At 40.3% G+C, this 16,862-nt stretch overlaps 1 protein-coding gene across 1 annotated transcript in view; it reads right to left on the bottom strand.

Moving 5' to 3' along the window:
- AIG1 (androgen induced 1) overlaps window positions 1–16,862 on the bottom strand; it is a 145,499-nt gene that overhangs the window by 91,112 nt on the left and 37,525 nt on the right. Inside the window, exon 3 of the mRNA XM_061624025.1 lies at window positions 13,233–13,334. Coding sequence (XP_061480009.1) covers window positions 13,233–13,334 — 102 coding nt within the window. The remainder of the gene's footprint in view (window positions 1–13,232; window positions 13,335–16,862) is intronic.

Here is a 16,862-nt window from a genome sequence, read left to right as displayed (position 1 = left end):
CATACTTGACTCACACAAACTTTAAAAGGGCATCAGCTCCCCTACAGTTTTCCTGTAACTGCCTCCTTCACAAGACATGAAGGTGTAAGAACATACTGAAGCTAGGAGTTTTAATACAGGTTGATTATAGTCAATCAACTAAAGTACACAACGTACAGACATAAGGAGCCATCAAGCCCAAAGACGGATCTAGGGAACAGCTGGCCCCTTCATCACCTTTATTTTATCTAAGCAGCAACTTACATTCCCCCTTCCCAGGAGAAGCTGAATGATTTTTGCAGTATCAGCTTTGTCTGAATAACGTATGCAAATCAGCCTGTCTTGGTACAAAATTTTGACTTTTTAACTGTAGTATACTCACTGCCCTGTCAGTAGCTCCTCTGACACTGTATTGTGATAATCCATCTGCAAATAATATCCTGGAGTAGCAGTGGAGGCTAATCCATTTGACCTACCAGGGCTCAGCCCTACCAGGTGAAATGCCCAGCAATTTTTAAAAAAGTGTTCCCCAAAATCTCCAAGTCACACTCTTTCCTATCCCACACATTCTTCCATAAGAGACTTGGATACTTTTCTGTCAATCTCTTGTTCACTGGCCAGTCAGATCTCTGCATCATTCACACAACCTCAATCCAAAAGGCTTGCTCTGACCAGGAGTTCCCACCCATCTGTCTCCAGGCAGAAAAACCATGTGACAGCATTTTTTAAAAACCTTACCAGTGCTACTTGTTTATTTGCCCTGGTTGTGCAGTTTTCTCCTTCCTTCTGTTGTCATCTCAGGCCAGCTGACGTATCTAGAAGCCTAGGAGCTGTTCTGAGCAGGCTCAGAGCTGTTTCCTTCAAGGCTACATCTCTAAACAGCTTGAAGTAGGCTCTTTGTAGGCAGGCAGGAGAAAGGAGTGGTTGTTAGCTTGAGCAGCTTGGTTTTTTAAATTAGCATTTGTTAACAGAGAGGCAGAGCAACAGTGGACAGTGTAAGTCTCTTTATATAATAAACATTTATCTATGTTTTACTTTTTAAACTTTGAATTTATTTTTGTGAATGTGTTGGAGGATATTATAGGAAGATTGGGAGGAAAAATAATCGACTATAGCATGTGCCCTTGCACTTGATGGACTGTTGTGTGAGTGTGGGTAGTTGGTAGTGAATTATTGTCCAGTTCCCCCACCTGTCTACCCTCTATGTCTATGTACTTGGCAGTTGTCCTCCTTCTTCTGCAAGTGTGCTTGTTCCCAAAGGCTTTTGGAAAATTGGGAACAGGAGGTTACAGTAAGTTTCCCCTCTCCTAATGTCCCACTCACCCTTCTATACTAAAATCCTACAAGATGTCTTTCCTTGCTATTTTACCTGTAAAAGTAAAATAGGAATAGTTTTTGTTTTAAATCAATTTTAAAATGAAAGCAAATTACTCTGCTTTCCACAGTACTCCACTCCCAGTTCTTCAAGAAATGGAATTAGTTGCGAGATAGTTGCATAAGCTTCATGGACTAGCAAGAATGGTGCATCTGATGAAGTGGACTCTAGCCCAAGAATGTTTATGCCATAATGTTTATGCCAAAAATGTTTATTGCCACCCTGGGCTCCTGCTGGGAGGAAGGGCAGAATATAAATAAAATAATAAATAAATAAATAATACATTTGTTAGTCTTTTAAGCTGGTAGTACTGTTCTGTTGTTTTGCTAAAACTGTACTATAACCTACTTTACATGGTTGTTGTGAGGATAAAAAGACTATAAAACACTCTGGCATATTTAAAATGCTGTTACAAAAAGTTAGAAGCTGCAGGGGATGGCTCAGATCAGAATACAGTGTGCAGAGCCTATATGTAATATGGGAGCATGCACACACACACCTCTTGCAAGCCTATCCCAGCAGGCAGCCATACATTGGATTTGCTGAGGACCTACATGTAAAGTCCAATGTACCTGGCAACACTCTCTGTTGTCCACTTTGCAGGAGCAAGCAGTTTCAAGAAAGAAGGAAGTAGGAAGGAAGGGCAAGGACTGGACACGGAACTGAAACAGCCTTGGTCGCTCTAGTGGATGATATGAGGAGGGCATTAGATAGGGGAGAATTCACCTTTCTTGTCCTCCTGGATCTCTCAGCGGCTTTTGATACCGTCGACCACGGTATCTTGCTGGACCGTCTGGAGGGATTAGGAATAGGAGGCACAGTATTAAACTGGTTCCGTTCCTTTCTCTCCGATAGACAACAGCAGGTGGCATTGGGAGAGGTGGTTTCAGACCCTTGGCCTCTCAATTGTGGTGTGCCACAGGGCTCTATCCTCTCTCCCATGCTATTTAACATTTATGTAAAGCCGCTGGGAGCCATCATCAGGAGGTTTGGGCTGCAGTGCCACCAATATGCGGATGACACTCAGCTCTACCTCTCATTTAAGTCCTCACTAGAGTCGGCTGTGGAAACCATGTCCAAGTGCCTGGAATCCGTGAGTGGATGGATGGGAAGAAACAGGCTAAAGCTGAATCCTGATAAAACTGAAGTACTGCTCGTGGGAGACAAGGGAAGGTTGGGAAACATCGACCTGATACTTAATGGGGTAAGATTACCCCTGAAAGACCAGGTCCGCAGTCTTGGGGTGATCCTTGACTCCGGGCTGACTATGGAGGCCCAGGTTTCATCGGTGTGCCGAGCAGCTTGGGGTCAATTGCGTCTCATACGAAGGCTGCAACCCTACCTTCCTGTACATCAGCTCCCACTCGTAGTGCATGCTCTGGTCACCTCTCGTTTAGATTACTGCAATGCGCTCTACGTGGGGTTACCCTTGAAAACAGTCCGGAAATTACAGCTGGTACAAAATACAGCGGCTCGTTTACTTACGAATAGCCGCAGTTATGATCATATTACTCCAGTGCTCTACAATCTACACTGGCTTCCAGTTGCTTTCCAGGCTCAATTCAAGGTGTTGGTATTAACCTTTAAAGCCCTGTATGGTGTCGGCCCAGTATATCTGATGGAGCGCCTCCACCGTCACAAATTGAGCCGCCCTACAAGATCTGCCACGCAGGGCCTTCTCTCAGTCCCACCAACTAAAGTGGCTAAGTTGGTGAGGACTCGAGAGAGAGCTTTTTCTGTGGCGGCCCCCTCGATCTGGAACTCCCTCCCAATAGATCTTCGTCATGCCCCTTCCCTGGATATATTTTGCCGGGGCCTGAAGACTTGGCTTTTTAATCAGGCCTTCGCAACCTTTGAGACCTCTAAAGTGAATCAGCCTTGAACTAAAATGTTGATAAATGTATCATACTGTAAACTTGTATTGTACTGTACTGACTATATTTATTATTGTATTTTATCGTGTTTTATTGTTCGCCGCCTAGAGTGGCCATCGGCCAGATAGGCGGCTTATAAATTAAAGTTTATTATTATTATTATTATTATCACACCAGGGGAACAGCATAATTTAATGGGGGGGAGGAGTTGTGGAAGCAAAAGACGTGAGAGTCTGGAAGTAAAAACTGAAAAACTGGTATCCACAGTTATGCAACCATCACCCAGTTCAGGCATACAACAGCTGAGTGAATAAAGGCAACCATTTACCAAGCAGTGACTTTCCATCGGCATGGAACTGCTCAGTAAGCCAGGAGGAAGACAGAGTAAAAGATCATGACTATAATTTCATTCTGATTGACCTATGAAGAAAGCCCACTGTCACTTTGAAATTCTATGTACATCTACATGAACAATATAGCAATAATATTACCTCAACAATCTTATTTGGGCTAAGTTCAAGTTCTGGTTTTGGTGTAGAAAGCCCTATACAGCTTGGGACCAGCATACCTGAAAGATCATCTTATCCCTTATATACCTATTTGATCATTACACTTTGCTGGTGAGGGTCTCCTGCAGATATCATCTTATCAAGAGGTCCGTTCTGCACAACATAGCAACACCTTTAGTGTTACAGCACCTACCCTTTGGAATTCCCTCCCCTCAGATAAAAGACAGGGGCCATCTCTGTTATCTTTTTGGCACCTACTGAAGACCTTCCTCTTTCAACAAGCCTTTTAAGTGGAGACCTTATCCCAGTCTGGATCTGTGTTGGAAATGCTTTTTAAGATGCTTTTAAAGCTTTTTTTTAAAAAAAAGATGTTTTGTTTTAATATCTTTTAATGTTTATTTTTATGATGTTTAATAGTGCTTTTAGTGTTTTTGTTTGCCGCCCTGGGCTCCTATGGGAGGAAGGGTGGGATATAAATTTTAATATTAATATCATTAATATTAATATTAATAAATTAATAATAATATTAATAATTTGAATTCAATACTTTTTGTAGAAATTATGCTCCTTTCCATAAGCAGAAAGAACATTACAAAAATTAGAAGGTGAAATTTTCTGAATCATCACGCATCTACAAAAACATAAATTGATTTCAACATTACTCATCCATGACATAAATTTTACTCTGTTACAGAAGTTTTTTGTGGGGCCAGGGTTTTTTGGGGAGTACGTCCACTAAGGCTGGGAACGGGGAGGGAAAATCACTGGATGGTAAGTCCACAAAGGCTGTATTCAGACATGGGGCTTATTATTGCATTAGTTTTACGGATTATAATGGTAGCGCTTCTGTCCCAATTTCTAAAATTCCTTTCACACTGCAGTACCAGGAATCATGGCTTGTCGACTGATATACCACCATGCTGTGCTAAATGTCTTTCAAACTGCTGCAGTGAACAACAACTTGTTTCTAGCACTCACCTGTTATACACATATTCACTGAAGTTCCCCCATGATTCACTGCATGATTGTATCTCATCACAACTCCATGTGACCCCTCTTCCTTTTGCTTCTGATGTTTTTGTGGGGTGGGGAACTGCTACCCACACCTATGCTTAATTTTCATGAGGTTAAAAAAATGGTAGGAGCTAATTGCATGCTGAGATACAGCACCCCAGCTGGTCACATGAGCAGAGGTAGCGCAAAACTCTCATGATTTATCTGATTTTAGGATCTGCAAACAAGATTTCTGGAATCATTTATCACGGAAACAAGCACTAAACTACCACTATATTCCATTAGATTCCTGGAACTGGCTTCTACGTCGTATGAAAGACAAAAAAAACAACAACCAAAAATTATGAGGTAAGGAACTGTCAGGGAAAGTGATTAAACTGCTGTCTGAAAGCACTCTAAGTCTTTGCATATGTCTTCAATTGAAGGAAATGCTGCCTGCCAAGCTTAAATCAAGAAGATCATAGGTTTGTTTTTTTAAAAAAAAATCCTTAACACTACCACCACCAAAATTCTAAAACAAAGTGGAGGAATCTAGTTGTTATAGCAGCAAATTAAACAAATAAATGTGCTATGGAATGCTATATATATGGTCTGATTAAGTCATATTTGCCACATTTGTGAATTTTAAATAGGCAGGTTTTAGCTTACGAAGTAAGCTTCAATTATTACAAAGGAGAACATTACTTCTTTGTAAAAATACCTTTATAAATTGATCTGAACGTTCATCAAGGAAGGTTATTTGCTACATGTGCAAAAGTTAATAAGATCATAATCATAATTCATATAATTCATAATCCATTTGAATCTGTCTACAAAGTGGAAGATGCAGGGCACATCCCTGCGCCTGAACTAAGGGAGTCTGAGGAACTGAGGTAAACAGTGGTGATAATAGACCTCCTAGCATATTAAAAATGGACAAACCACTGGGTCCAGATGGTATCCACCCAAGAACTCAAATGTGTAATTGCCAAATTGTGCAGGGTTAAAACAAGAAGGGATCCTAAAGAACTAGGATCTCTTCAACGTGAGTGAATAGGCAGTAAAATGGCAAATGCAATTCAGTGTAAAGTGATGCACATTGGGGCAAAAAAACCTTATTTTACATATAGTCTAATGGGGTCTGAACTGGCAGTGACAGGCCAGAAGTGAGACCTGGTGGTCATAGCAGATGAACATCTTGATGAAGATGTTGACACAGTATGGCAGCTGTGAATAAGGCAAATTCCATTTTAGGGATCATTAGGTAATAGACTGAAAATAAAACTACCAATATCATAATTTTGTTCTACAAATCTATGGTTCAGTGGCACTTGGAATACTGTGTACAGTTCTAGTCATGTCATATAAAAATGATATTGTACAGCTGAAAAAGGTTGAGAAAAAGTCAGCCAAAACAAGCATGGATCAATTTCTCAATTAGGAAACATTACAATATTTGGGGCTTTTTAGATTAGAAAAAAAGGGCAGTAAGGAGGGGGGGAGCATGATAGAGGGGTACAAGATAATGTGAGGAGAAAGTGAATAGAGAGAAGTTTTTCTTCCTCTCACATAATACTAAACCCTGGCCCATCTAATGAAGCTGAAGATTCAGGACACACAAAAGGAAGTACTTCTTCATGCAGCATGAGCTATGGAATTTACTCCCACAAAAATGCTGTGATGGCCACCAGCTTGGATGACTTTCAAAGATTATGCCTATATTTTACCTCCACTTTGGAAGCAGCATGTCTCTCTATACCAGCTACTGGGGCTCACAAGTGGGGAGAGGGCTGTTGCACTGAGGTTCTGCTTGCAGCCTTCCTAAAGTTATTTGGCCACTGTGAGAACATCACAGGGGGAGCTGGAGATCAAACTGCCTTCGCCCCGTGTGCGAAGGCACCAAAGGCAGGAAGTTCAACAGGCAGAGCTGAGGAGGAACCCCATTGCTGAGTCAACGTCTTAGTGCCATGTTAGCATGCTTAGTCAGTGTTAGTTTAGGACCAAAGCTCCTAGCAAGTTTAGTCAGGTTAATGAGGCTCACTGCTTTCAATGTATCCATAACCTTAATAGAAAGAGAAAAAACCACAGACACGTCTGTGACAGAGTCTTTTGACGATGGGCAGGACACCTCCAATCTTCCAGCACATTTGCTTTGCAACATGTTGAATTATTACTTTCCCCTTCCACATCAGTGTTTAATGCCACTTGCTTTGAGGTCTGGGGCCTCTGTCACACATGGATTCTTTTATCAGTGCTGCCCATGTATTTTTAAGTTGTCAGCACATCAGATCTTTTGCACAGGGGCATAAGCTCTTGATGAGGTCTTCTTCTCCATATGCCACTTTCTTGTACTGTACCAAATAATTTCCTGAGAACTTTTTACATGTACTTTTTCAAATTATCACAATTCACATTGTACAAAAGTAATAACTGGAACAATTGGGTTATAAGGCTTAAGGTTTCTTGAAGTTTTCCTTGATCATCCCTATCTTATCTAGGTTCAATGGCCACATACTAGTGCTGTGACTAGTGTTCCTTGCAATCTGAATTTCTTAAGTCATTTTTATCTTTATTTTTCTGTGGTCCTGGTTTCAGAATATCATATTCTTTACTCTTGCTGACATTGATAGAAAGCCTTTTGGCAATAATAATAACAATTTACAAGCATCTAAAAAATGTGATGCTGTACAGTGATTGTACAAAAAGAGTCTAATATGATCATACAGAAAAGGCAGGGAAGAAAAGGATTCTTTGACCTCTGCATACTTTCATACTATTTCCATTTCATCCTCTACTGTTGGCCTGTGCAAAAATACCTGATGAAGCATGTTCAGCTGCCAACATTTTGTCCTTCTTCAGTAAGGAGAAACCCTCTGAATGAGGGCAGGCATTAGATAGTGGTAGGGTGTTTGTTTATTGGGCCACCAAAGCTGACAAAGTGTTTACCACTCCAAGACTGCTGCCACTCTCACTTTATACAGAAGAAGGCCAGAGGCAGCATGAAAACGTTTCCTCATTTATATACTCTTCTAGGTTAAAGAGATGCAGTGAGGGGATCTTGCTGAAGGAACCACTAATGGTAGAGTTCTGAAGCTTCAGTGATGGTGCATCCCAAAGATGGGGAGCCTGTGGCCCTCCAGATGTTGCTAGACTACAGTTCCCATCATCTCTAACCATTGGCCATGCTGACCAACAACATTTGGATGGTCACAACTTCCCTATCCCTGGCATATCACTCTGTATAAGCCTGCTGTTTAATCCCATAAGCATCATAACCTTGCCACACATTCTCTCCCTTTCTCTTTCTGTTATTATATCCAGATATAGCCCTGCTTGGGCTCTTTGTTCCTCTCACTTCCCTTGGTCACCAAAAGATCTCCCATGCCCTCAGCCTATTCTGTCTTGCTGTCCTTTATGTCCTTACAAGAATACTTCAATGGTACCACTCAGAATCATAGAACAGTAGAGTTGGAAGGGGCTGCAAGGCCACTGAGTCCAAGTTAAAGCATATCCAACAGGTGTCTGTTCTGCTGCCTCTTAAATGCCTCCAGTTCTGGAGAGCCCACCACCTCCCTTGTCTCTCTTCCTTCAAATCGCCATTCAAAATTCACTTCTCCACAAAGCCTTCAACCAGGAACAATACCCACTGGTCCTCCAAATGCTGCACAACTCTCATAAGCCCAGGTACCATGGCCAGTGATGAGGGATGGTGGGAGCAACATCTGGAGGGCCACAGGTTCTCCATTCCTGCCTTAAATCCTCAGACCTCATTCCTAGGCAAAAGCAAATATAACTGCATTTGCTCTCCCCAAATCCTGTAGTCCCATTGTCTTTCTCAATTCTCCCCTCTCTCTCTGTTGTTTTGTTATCCTTGTCTGTTTCCTACACAATAATAATTACAGACTAACACAAATCTTACCCAACATCATTATCATCACTTCAGTAACGATTAAACTGGAAGCTATTTTAAATTAGCCAAATTGTAACATTACTCAATTAATTCATGAAGATATGGCCCCATGAACACTGTACCCCTATTAATACTTTGTAATCTTTTTTTAAAAAAACAGTGGTTATGTACTTTTCCTGTACCATTGTTACTGTTCCCTTTAATTTGCAAGATTAGAAAATTAAAGCAGCAAGATTAGAACAACTGAGAACAGTGGAAGATTCTTTCTTATCTCATGGCGTTTTACTGTTGAAGTCCCAGATATCTAAAATTGTTGTGATGTTATGTTGGAAACTGCCTTGTGATTACTATATAATGAAAAGCAGTCTATAGATAACCACACAACATTGGAGGGTAGGATCCACAAAGTCAATTCTACTTATTTTGATCACATTTGCTCATGATGAAATTTATTTAAAATTAATTGGATTTTTCAAACACAGTTAAAGTATACATAGGCACAAATATGACCAAGAACCTGTTCCTATGGTTCATGCTTTGGAAGCTGGTCCAGTATTCTAACACCAAAGGAGCAGAAGCAATCATTACTTATAATTATAACAATGGGTTTTTCCCATAGTTTTAGAAACAAGCCTGATGGAACCTCATAGTATCTCCTGCTGCGTAAGTGTCCCCTGCTCCACTAGCTACAGGTGGAGATAGGATATGGTTGTAAATCTGCATACTTGGAAATGTTTAGGGCCAGTACATCAGCTTGAAAGCTTCTTGGAGTCAGCCAGGATAGCACTCCAAACCTACATTTGTTTTAAATTAACCATGAAATTCACATATTTAAAAAGGACAAATATTCAGAAAACCGTTAGGGAAGCTCAGCCAGTTCCTGCCAGCCATTTTACTCTTTAATATTATCAGCCCACTTGGCTCTTTCCATACAAACATTCCTCTGTTTTGATCTAATTAAAGAAGTGATGAATTGCAAATAAGTATGAAGATGGCAGGATTATACAAACTGATGACATAGGTTTCAAGTATAATGGATGGGTGCAGGGTATGTTGACAGTTAAGCCCATGAGCATTAACAGTTGAGATGACTGTTGGGTTCATGCCCTTAGGGCAGCAGGTTGCATGGCAGGCAGAGAGAGAACAATCATCAGTGGCATCCATGGCATAATGACATTCAATCTGCAGAACTAGTGTAACATAGTAGCCAAGGTTCTAGGCTGTGAGCGAGAAAATCCTCAACTTAGACAAGCTCATTAAGGTGGCAGCCCTAACCCCCAGCAGAGATCAGTGGGGCAGGCAGGGCATCATTGCTGCCAGTTACCAAGAAGAAGTGTGTGGGGGCAGGGAGCTCAGTGCAATGGGGACACAGCAGTGGAGCCAATTTGCCTACACCACACAGCCCCACTGCTAACTCCACTTACCTGGCAGTAGATCCACTGAATTCAACAGGACTTACTTCTGAGAAGACATGATTAGGATTGCACTATAAGTAGGGTTAGGATCAGGGCCACTCTCCCTCAGCTTCAGTTGACTATCTGTAATGTAACTATACTGAACTTCCTTAAAAAGTTCCTTTAAAAAGTATGTGGCGTACACTCAGAAATTGCTATAGAAATGCTAGAAATTAAGTAGTAGCAGTATTATTAGATCTGTCACTAGCGATATAACAGAGATGAAATCCTCAAACCATTTATTTCCTCATAATCCAAAGGTTTTGAACGGGTTTCTTGTGAACTGTTTGAACCTACTAAGGGTACTCCCTAAAGTGCTCACAACAGTTACCCTTACTATTCTCCAACAATAAGATGCCTGCTAATTTAGATACACACAACATTTCATCTGTGTGTTTTTACCTCAAAAGCTCCCCATTATAATTTTTGAAATCTACTGTGCCAAAATCATGGCTCTGTTCATCAGTAATGTGTTAATATGGCCTCATTCTATTACAAAAAAAGCAAAAACAAAAAGTAACTTCACCCCCTCCTCCCAGCTGTGATACTATGATAGACAAAACATCAGACTGAATTAAAATGAGAATTATCAATAAATATAATGAGATGGCTAAACATCAGAAGCCATGAGACAGTAAAGGAGTGAAAAACTCCAACAGCCAACGCTTCTATAGTGACCCAGCCACAGGAACATGGGGATAAACAGAAACTGACAACAAACAATTTGTTTTTTTAAAAAGGCTTTTGCCTCATGGACTACGAACATAAGACGTTGCTTAACACAGAGTTTGACCATTGGTCCAACTAGTTCAGTATTGGCTGGCAGTGGCTTAAACATGACCTTTTGTGTGACACATGACTAAGAAGTTTAATAAATAATAATAGGAAGAAAGGGTTATAAATATATAATATGAATATATTAATAACTGTATGTGTGAAAATATTGACTTGAATCTAGATCTGGGGTCCCCAATGTGGTGTCTGTGGGCACTATGGCATGCTCAGACACACTTTTTATCTCCCTGCCTCCCCAATTTTTTAAAAAAAAATTGAGAGGGTTTTTGTTGCTTTTTGTGGGGAGTAGCCTACTTTGCATTTTATTTGTTTTGGGGGGGTGGGGTATTCTGAGCATCATCAGTTTTTCTTCTGTGAAATGGGTATTTTATGGTGCCCATTACACTTTCTTAGCTTTCCAGTTGTGCTCCCAGGGCCAAAAAGGCATGGGGGGCCTAATCTAGAGCATTTCTGGCAGTAGGGGGTTGGCAAAAGGTAGCTTTCCCATGCCTTTCTCCAACTGGCATCCCCAAACCCTGAAAAATTCTCTCCTATGGGTTGGGACATCCTCCTGCATATGATGGGCTGTGGGGAAAGGGGAGAACACTGAAAACTGAAAGAGCTTTTTGGGTGGCTCAAGGGGCTGTCAGGGAGAGAAGGGGTTGGAAAATCTCTCCATTGACTCCCTTCAACAAGAATATCTCTGGATCCAACCCATTGTTTTATGTAAGAAATATTTGTTTATGTGAGAAGACAATACACCAAAGCTTGTATACCTAAAATTATTCTAATATTCTTTAAATATAGACAACCAGAAGATAAAATCTGTCCCCCAGAATATAGTTATAAAACATGAAAAGGGGGAACTCAGGCAGTATTCATATGCAGTTATTTCTTTATATTGTGAACAGGTATCATGTGATCAGCTACCACAGGATTCTTAACTACACACAGGAACATAGGAAGTTATATTTCATCTAAGTATTGTCTACACTGACTGGTGGGGGCTCTCCAGGATCTCATAGGGAATCTTTTCCCAGCCCTAACCTGCAGTTGCCAGAGATTGAACTTGGGACCTTCTGCATGCAAAGCGGATGCTCTATAACTGAGCTACAGCCCTTCCCTGTATATTAGCCAACTAGGTAGTCATGAGAACGGAAAGCAGGAAACAATAAACCTCTTGTAATCTTGGCTTTGGCTGATTACCTATCTGTTAGGAGAGGGGGAACTCCTTCATCCATCCTGACATACTGTTCGGTTGTGCATATGAGTATTACAAATTTAATTTGTCAACACATTCAAGGCCATCCTGACTATTATTTCTGTGGAGAGTCCATGATCTCATTTCAGATTTGCCAATTGCTCTCATCATGTGTTACTCAAGTGCAGAGTGCAAGCATGATAAAGGGAGCCCTGGGCCATGCACTTATCCCTGCCCCCCAATGCACTTAGCCCACTTCAAAGTCACATTCCTCCTCTTTCCCCCACTGTTGCTGTTGTCATGTTCAGCATAATGTTTGCAGTGTAAGCATGGAAGCTTCCTGAGAATTTTACAATACTGGGTGATCGGGAGCAGGATAAATGTGCAGCCCAGAACCCCATCTCAAGACGCTTGCCCTCTACATGCAGGTAACCCATCTAAATCTTTGGTGAAATTGATTCCCTATTAATTTAAATGTCATACTCACAATGCAAAAAACTCTTACAGTTTAACTTAAAATAGACGTAGGTTTGATCACCTAGCTGTCATAGAAAACCTATTTTTTTTAAAAAAAAATTCTCTGTAAACATGTTGGGATATTTTTATTTATTTATTTGATTTTTCCCCCTCCCTTTCTCCCAGCAGGAGCCCAGGGCAGCAAAACAATACCGACAATTACACCTTAGCACTATGCCACTCATCTTCCCAGAGACAAAAAACAAACAAAATCAAATAGGGTGGCACCTTTGCCACATCCCCCAAGGAACGATACCCCTTGGTGTCACCCCTTCAGGGCCAATCCAATGAAACCACGGCTGTTTGTCTAAAGGACTAGCCAGGCCTTCCTACACAGCTCTTGGAGCTGCCTCCTCAAGCTACAGGTTTCAATAACTCAGTAGCAAGGAGCAAAAAGGGAAAACCACAACTGCTGAGTTACCCTGCAGCAGCTACAGCCCCAATGCAAACTGATAAGGGCACAGAACTGCAGGGGAAGTCATACAAAAATAAAAATAAAAGCCTCTACCCTCAGTCCTATGCTCCTAACCCAGAGATGACAGCATTTTTCATGGTGCACATGTCAGTGTGTATGATTTAGACAATGAAATGGAACTATTAACAGTGTTCTTGAAAAGCAAGAAAAGTGTTTTGGTCATTCTACTCACCATTCCATGATTCAGCCAAGGTGGTATAAAATTATCAAGGACCTTTGGGTAAACTAGTTCTCTGTCATAGATATAGATGCTCCAAAACGTAGTTACAACAAACTGGAGGGAAACAGAAAGAAAATATTTTTCACTACAGGAAGGCAAAGATATGAATTAACATTTTACTTTGCATTTTAAGGTAACCAAAAACAAATTAATTGCTGTTATTCTAAGAGGGCTTTCCTTTAAATTGACTTAAATGCACAGTATACTTAGATCTGGGATGGCCCAATGCTGTGTTCTCATAATAAAATCTGTCCATTCTCCAGACAGTGGTCCTGCATTCAGAAGTGAATTTTGCCACATAAAGAAGTGTATTCACAGATGCTATGCTGAGACATTACACAGAAAGTTCAGAGACAGATATAATATTAAAGCATGGACAATCTTTTTTCTCCTTTTAAGCTTGATAGCATTTCCCCCTTCTTTCTACAAGACAAACTTTGGGCAAGATTTTTACTACCCTTTGATTAAAATTTAAGGGTCAGATAGAATCTGTTTAGGGTTGTTGTCATCCATTAGATGGCTATTGTACATTCCAAAAACATGTACATCTTCTTTCCCACTTTTTATATTTATGTTATTAGATACAGATATAGATAAACAGTCCTCTAGTCTAGTAGTAATCACGCACAATATTTTAACAGCTGAAACAGCTTATAAATAGTGGGTGAGAGCCAATGTAATCTTAAGACAGTACGTTTAAGAGTTGATGTTGTTGTGCAAGTGGTGATTATTGTTTCTTTCCCCCCTTTTGAAATTCAAGCCCGACTTTATGTGCACAATACTCCAATGGTGAAATTCACCAGTTTGCAAAGGAGTCAATTTCAAAGTAGAAGGGTTAATAAGTATTGCACTGATCCAAAACAGGCACAGTTCCAATACTCTGCACATAATTGATAGACACAGCAGGAATTGTTACCAAGGAAGTCAATGGAAATATGTTCCATTATGCTAAAGTCAAATGCTTGCCAGCTGATTTTCATGAGCAGGAAAAAAATGAATTCATGAGAACAGGGATAATCTGAAAGGAGAAATGAGGAGAGGGAGAGTGGCTATATCCAGGGTAAATCCAGAGAATCTGGAAGGTCATCAGTGCTTGAAAGTGAAGACCACTTTTACCTTTCTAAATATGGCATGTTAAAATGAACTGTAGGTTGGAAAGCTCAAAAGGCACTGTGTAATGCCAACTGATGCCAACTACCCAAGAACCCCTTTTATAGCTGAATCCTATACATAATTATCTGGAAGTAAGCCCCCATTGAGTTCAGTGGAACCTAAGAGGAGGAAGCACAGCTCAGTGATAGAGAATATGTCATGTATGCAAAAAGGCCCAGGTTGAATCCTTAGCATCTCTAGTTAAAAAAAAAAAAAAAGATCAGGTAGTAGGCCTCTGCCTGCTGGACAGCCACCAACTAGAGACCAGACAAATAGCCTGATGGCATAAGGTAGCTTCTTGTGGTCCTACACGTCCTACATTTCAAATGCATGAAGGATTGATGTCATAGGTTAGAATGAGTACTTTGGAAGTGTTGTGAATATGAAATAAATAGCCTAGAATGGAGATACACTTGCTTAAGTTTTTGAGCTGAGTGTCTATTGCTCAGGAAAATGGACCTTCTCTTAGCCACACAGAACAATTTGGATGATCTGTACTAGTAAGCTGTTCTCTCAGTGCATATTCAATCCAGCATATTTGTCCATCTGTTAGGATGAGTACTGATGCCTGCTCAAGCTAACTTTAGAGTTGTGCCAGGAAAAATAAGTTACGACAGACTAAAGGCAAGATACTACAAATATAAAATGCTGTGCAGAAGTAACTCTCTTGTGCCAGTACTGGCACTGGCACATATTCTTCTTTCTCCTCTCCACGCCCCCCACCGCCTCTCAGTGTAGCTGATGTACAGGTGAATGAAAGGTTGCACAATGGAGAAAATTATACAAGTCTCCCATTCTTCCAAGATGACATGTTGTATTGTAAGAAGTCAGTATGAGCTTGTGAAACACAAGTGGCATATGAAACAGGCATCAGGAACACAACTTTCAGTGCTGCATTTCAAAAAGCAGAGCTGAGATTCATAGATGATATTGAGTTGAGCTGAATCATAACAGAGAGAATCCAACAGAGTTGGCAAGCACATGAAGTATTTTGTGAAGCAAAGAAAACGTATAGACTTTGCCAATGAGGTAAAAGTGAAAAAAGATAGCAAGTTCCATCTGTCTCCTAACCAAAGTCAGCCAATGGATGGAAATTTTTCAGAAAAATTGGCTGCAACCATCTGGTATTCCAGGTGGCAAGATCTGTTCAACAAAAGCCCAAAACACAGGTGTGCCTGGGGTACAAAAGCATGCACGAGAGAACAATTCTAATTTAGGCAATTTCCACTCCGGAAAATACAGACATGTCATTTTCACACAAACTCCTTTTCTTTACAAATGTACCTATTACAACTGATTTCAGATATAAGCTTATTTGGATTCCATGTTCCTTATTTCAGAAAAATCAGATTGGATTCTACAATTTTAGTTTTTTAAGATATTTAAACATCCCAAAAAGAAAAAGCACATAAAACAAAACAAAAAACCACATATGTCAAATCCATCATGCTCCTCTAAAAACCCTGTGACCTTCCCCAAAACAATGCTCTGAAATTTAATTGCTGCAGTTACTGTGAAGCAAATTAGAGTAATAAAACAGTGACTGACAGATGTATCCACTCAAATGCTGAACACAGAAAAAACAGAATACAACAGAATGTGTGTTTCATGAAAATCCTGCTTGGCCCCCTCTTGTGCATTCTTTAAGCAGTCCCTAAATACTTTTTTTATTCCACCAAGCTTTTTATAGATTTTATTGCTGGCCCTCTATGTATGATATTATCTGATGCTGCTTTTATTATATGTTTGTTCAGTTCTTTTGTTTAACATACTTATTATAAACTGCCTTGTAAGGGCTTGTCCTTATTAGAAATGAAATAAAAAAACACAATACTGTTTTTTTAGCAATGGCACCAATTAGATTTCATGGTTTTATTTGCAGGAAGTGGTAAGAAACTATTCATGCAGCCAAGCTCTTCATCATGAGACAAAGGCTTACATAATCATGCCCAACATATAGAAATGCAGTCTTGCAAACATGTATAATGTATGAGGTTGTGACATACTGTGAAGTCATGCAAAATTAAAATGTGATTTTACACATCTGCTGTGAATTCAGCATCTCCTCTGAATACAGCCTAACAATCAGAAGAAGTTTGAAGAAAGTTAAATAGTGGACTTCCCGGAAGGATTGCTCCGCCTGTGGCTGCCTCTGAGAGGAAGCTTTTTTCAGTTTAAAATCAGTCAAAAGGGAACTTTGACTGGTATAAATGTTCTCCCAGGCAAGGGTGAACCGAAGATTATCCACAGAAACTTTGTTGGGCTGTCGGTGGCTGGAATTGATCAGGAATTCCCTGGGATAAGAAGGCATACCTAGCAGCCGAGGACGGAGTTAGGACTTCCAGCAAGCTGGGCTGAAAAAAAGCGAGATTTTTTTCTTTTAAACAATCCACAACGGGCGAGCTTTCTTCTGTCTAATCTTATCATTTG

This window comes from Rhineura floridana, chromosome 4 (assembly GCF_030035675.1).
Source record: "Rhineura floridana isolate rRhiFlo1 chromosome 4, rRhiFlo1.hap2, whole genome shotgun sequence".
NCBI classification, from domain to species: Eukaryota; Metazoa; Chordata; class Lepidosauria; order Squamata; family Rhineuridae; genus Rhineura; species Rhineura floridana.
Note: the sequence above shows the minus strand (reverse complement) of the source record. Positions and strands in the feature narration are given on the sequence as shown.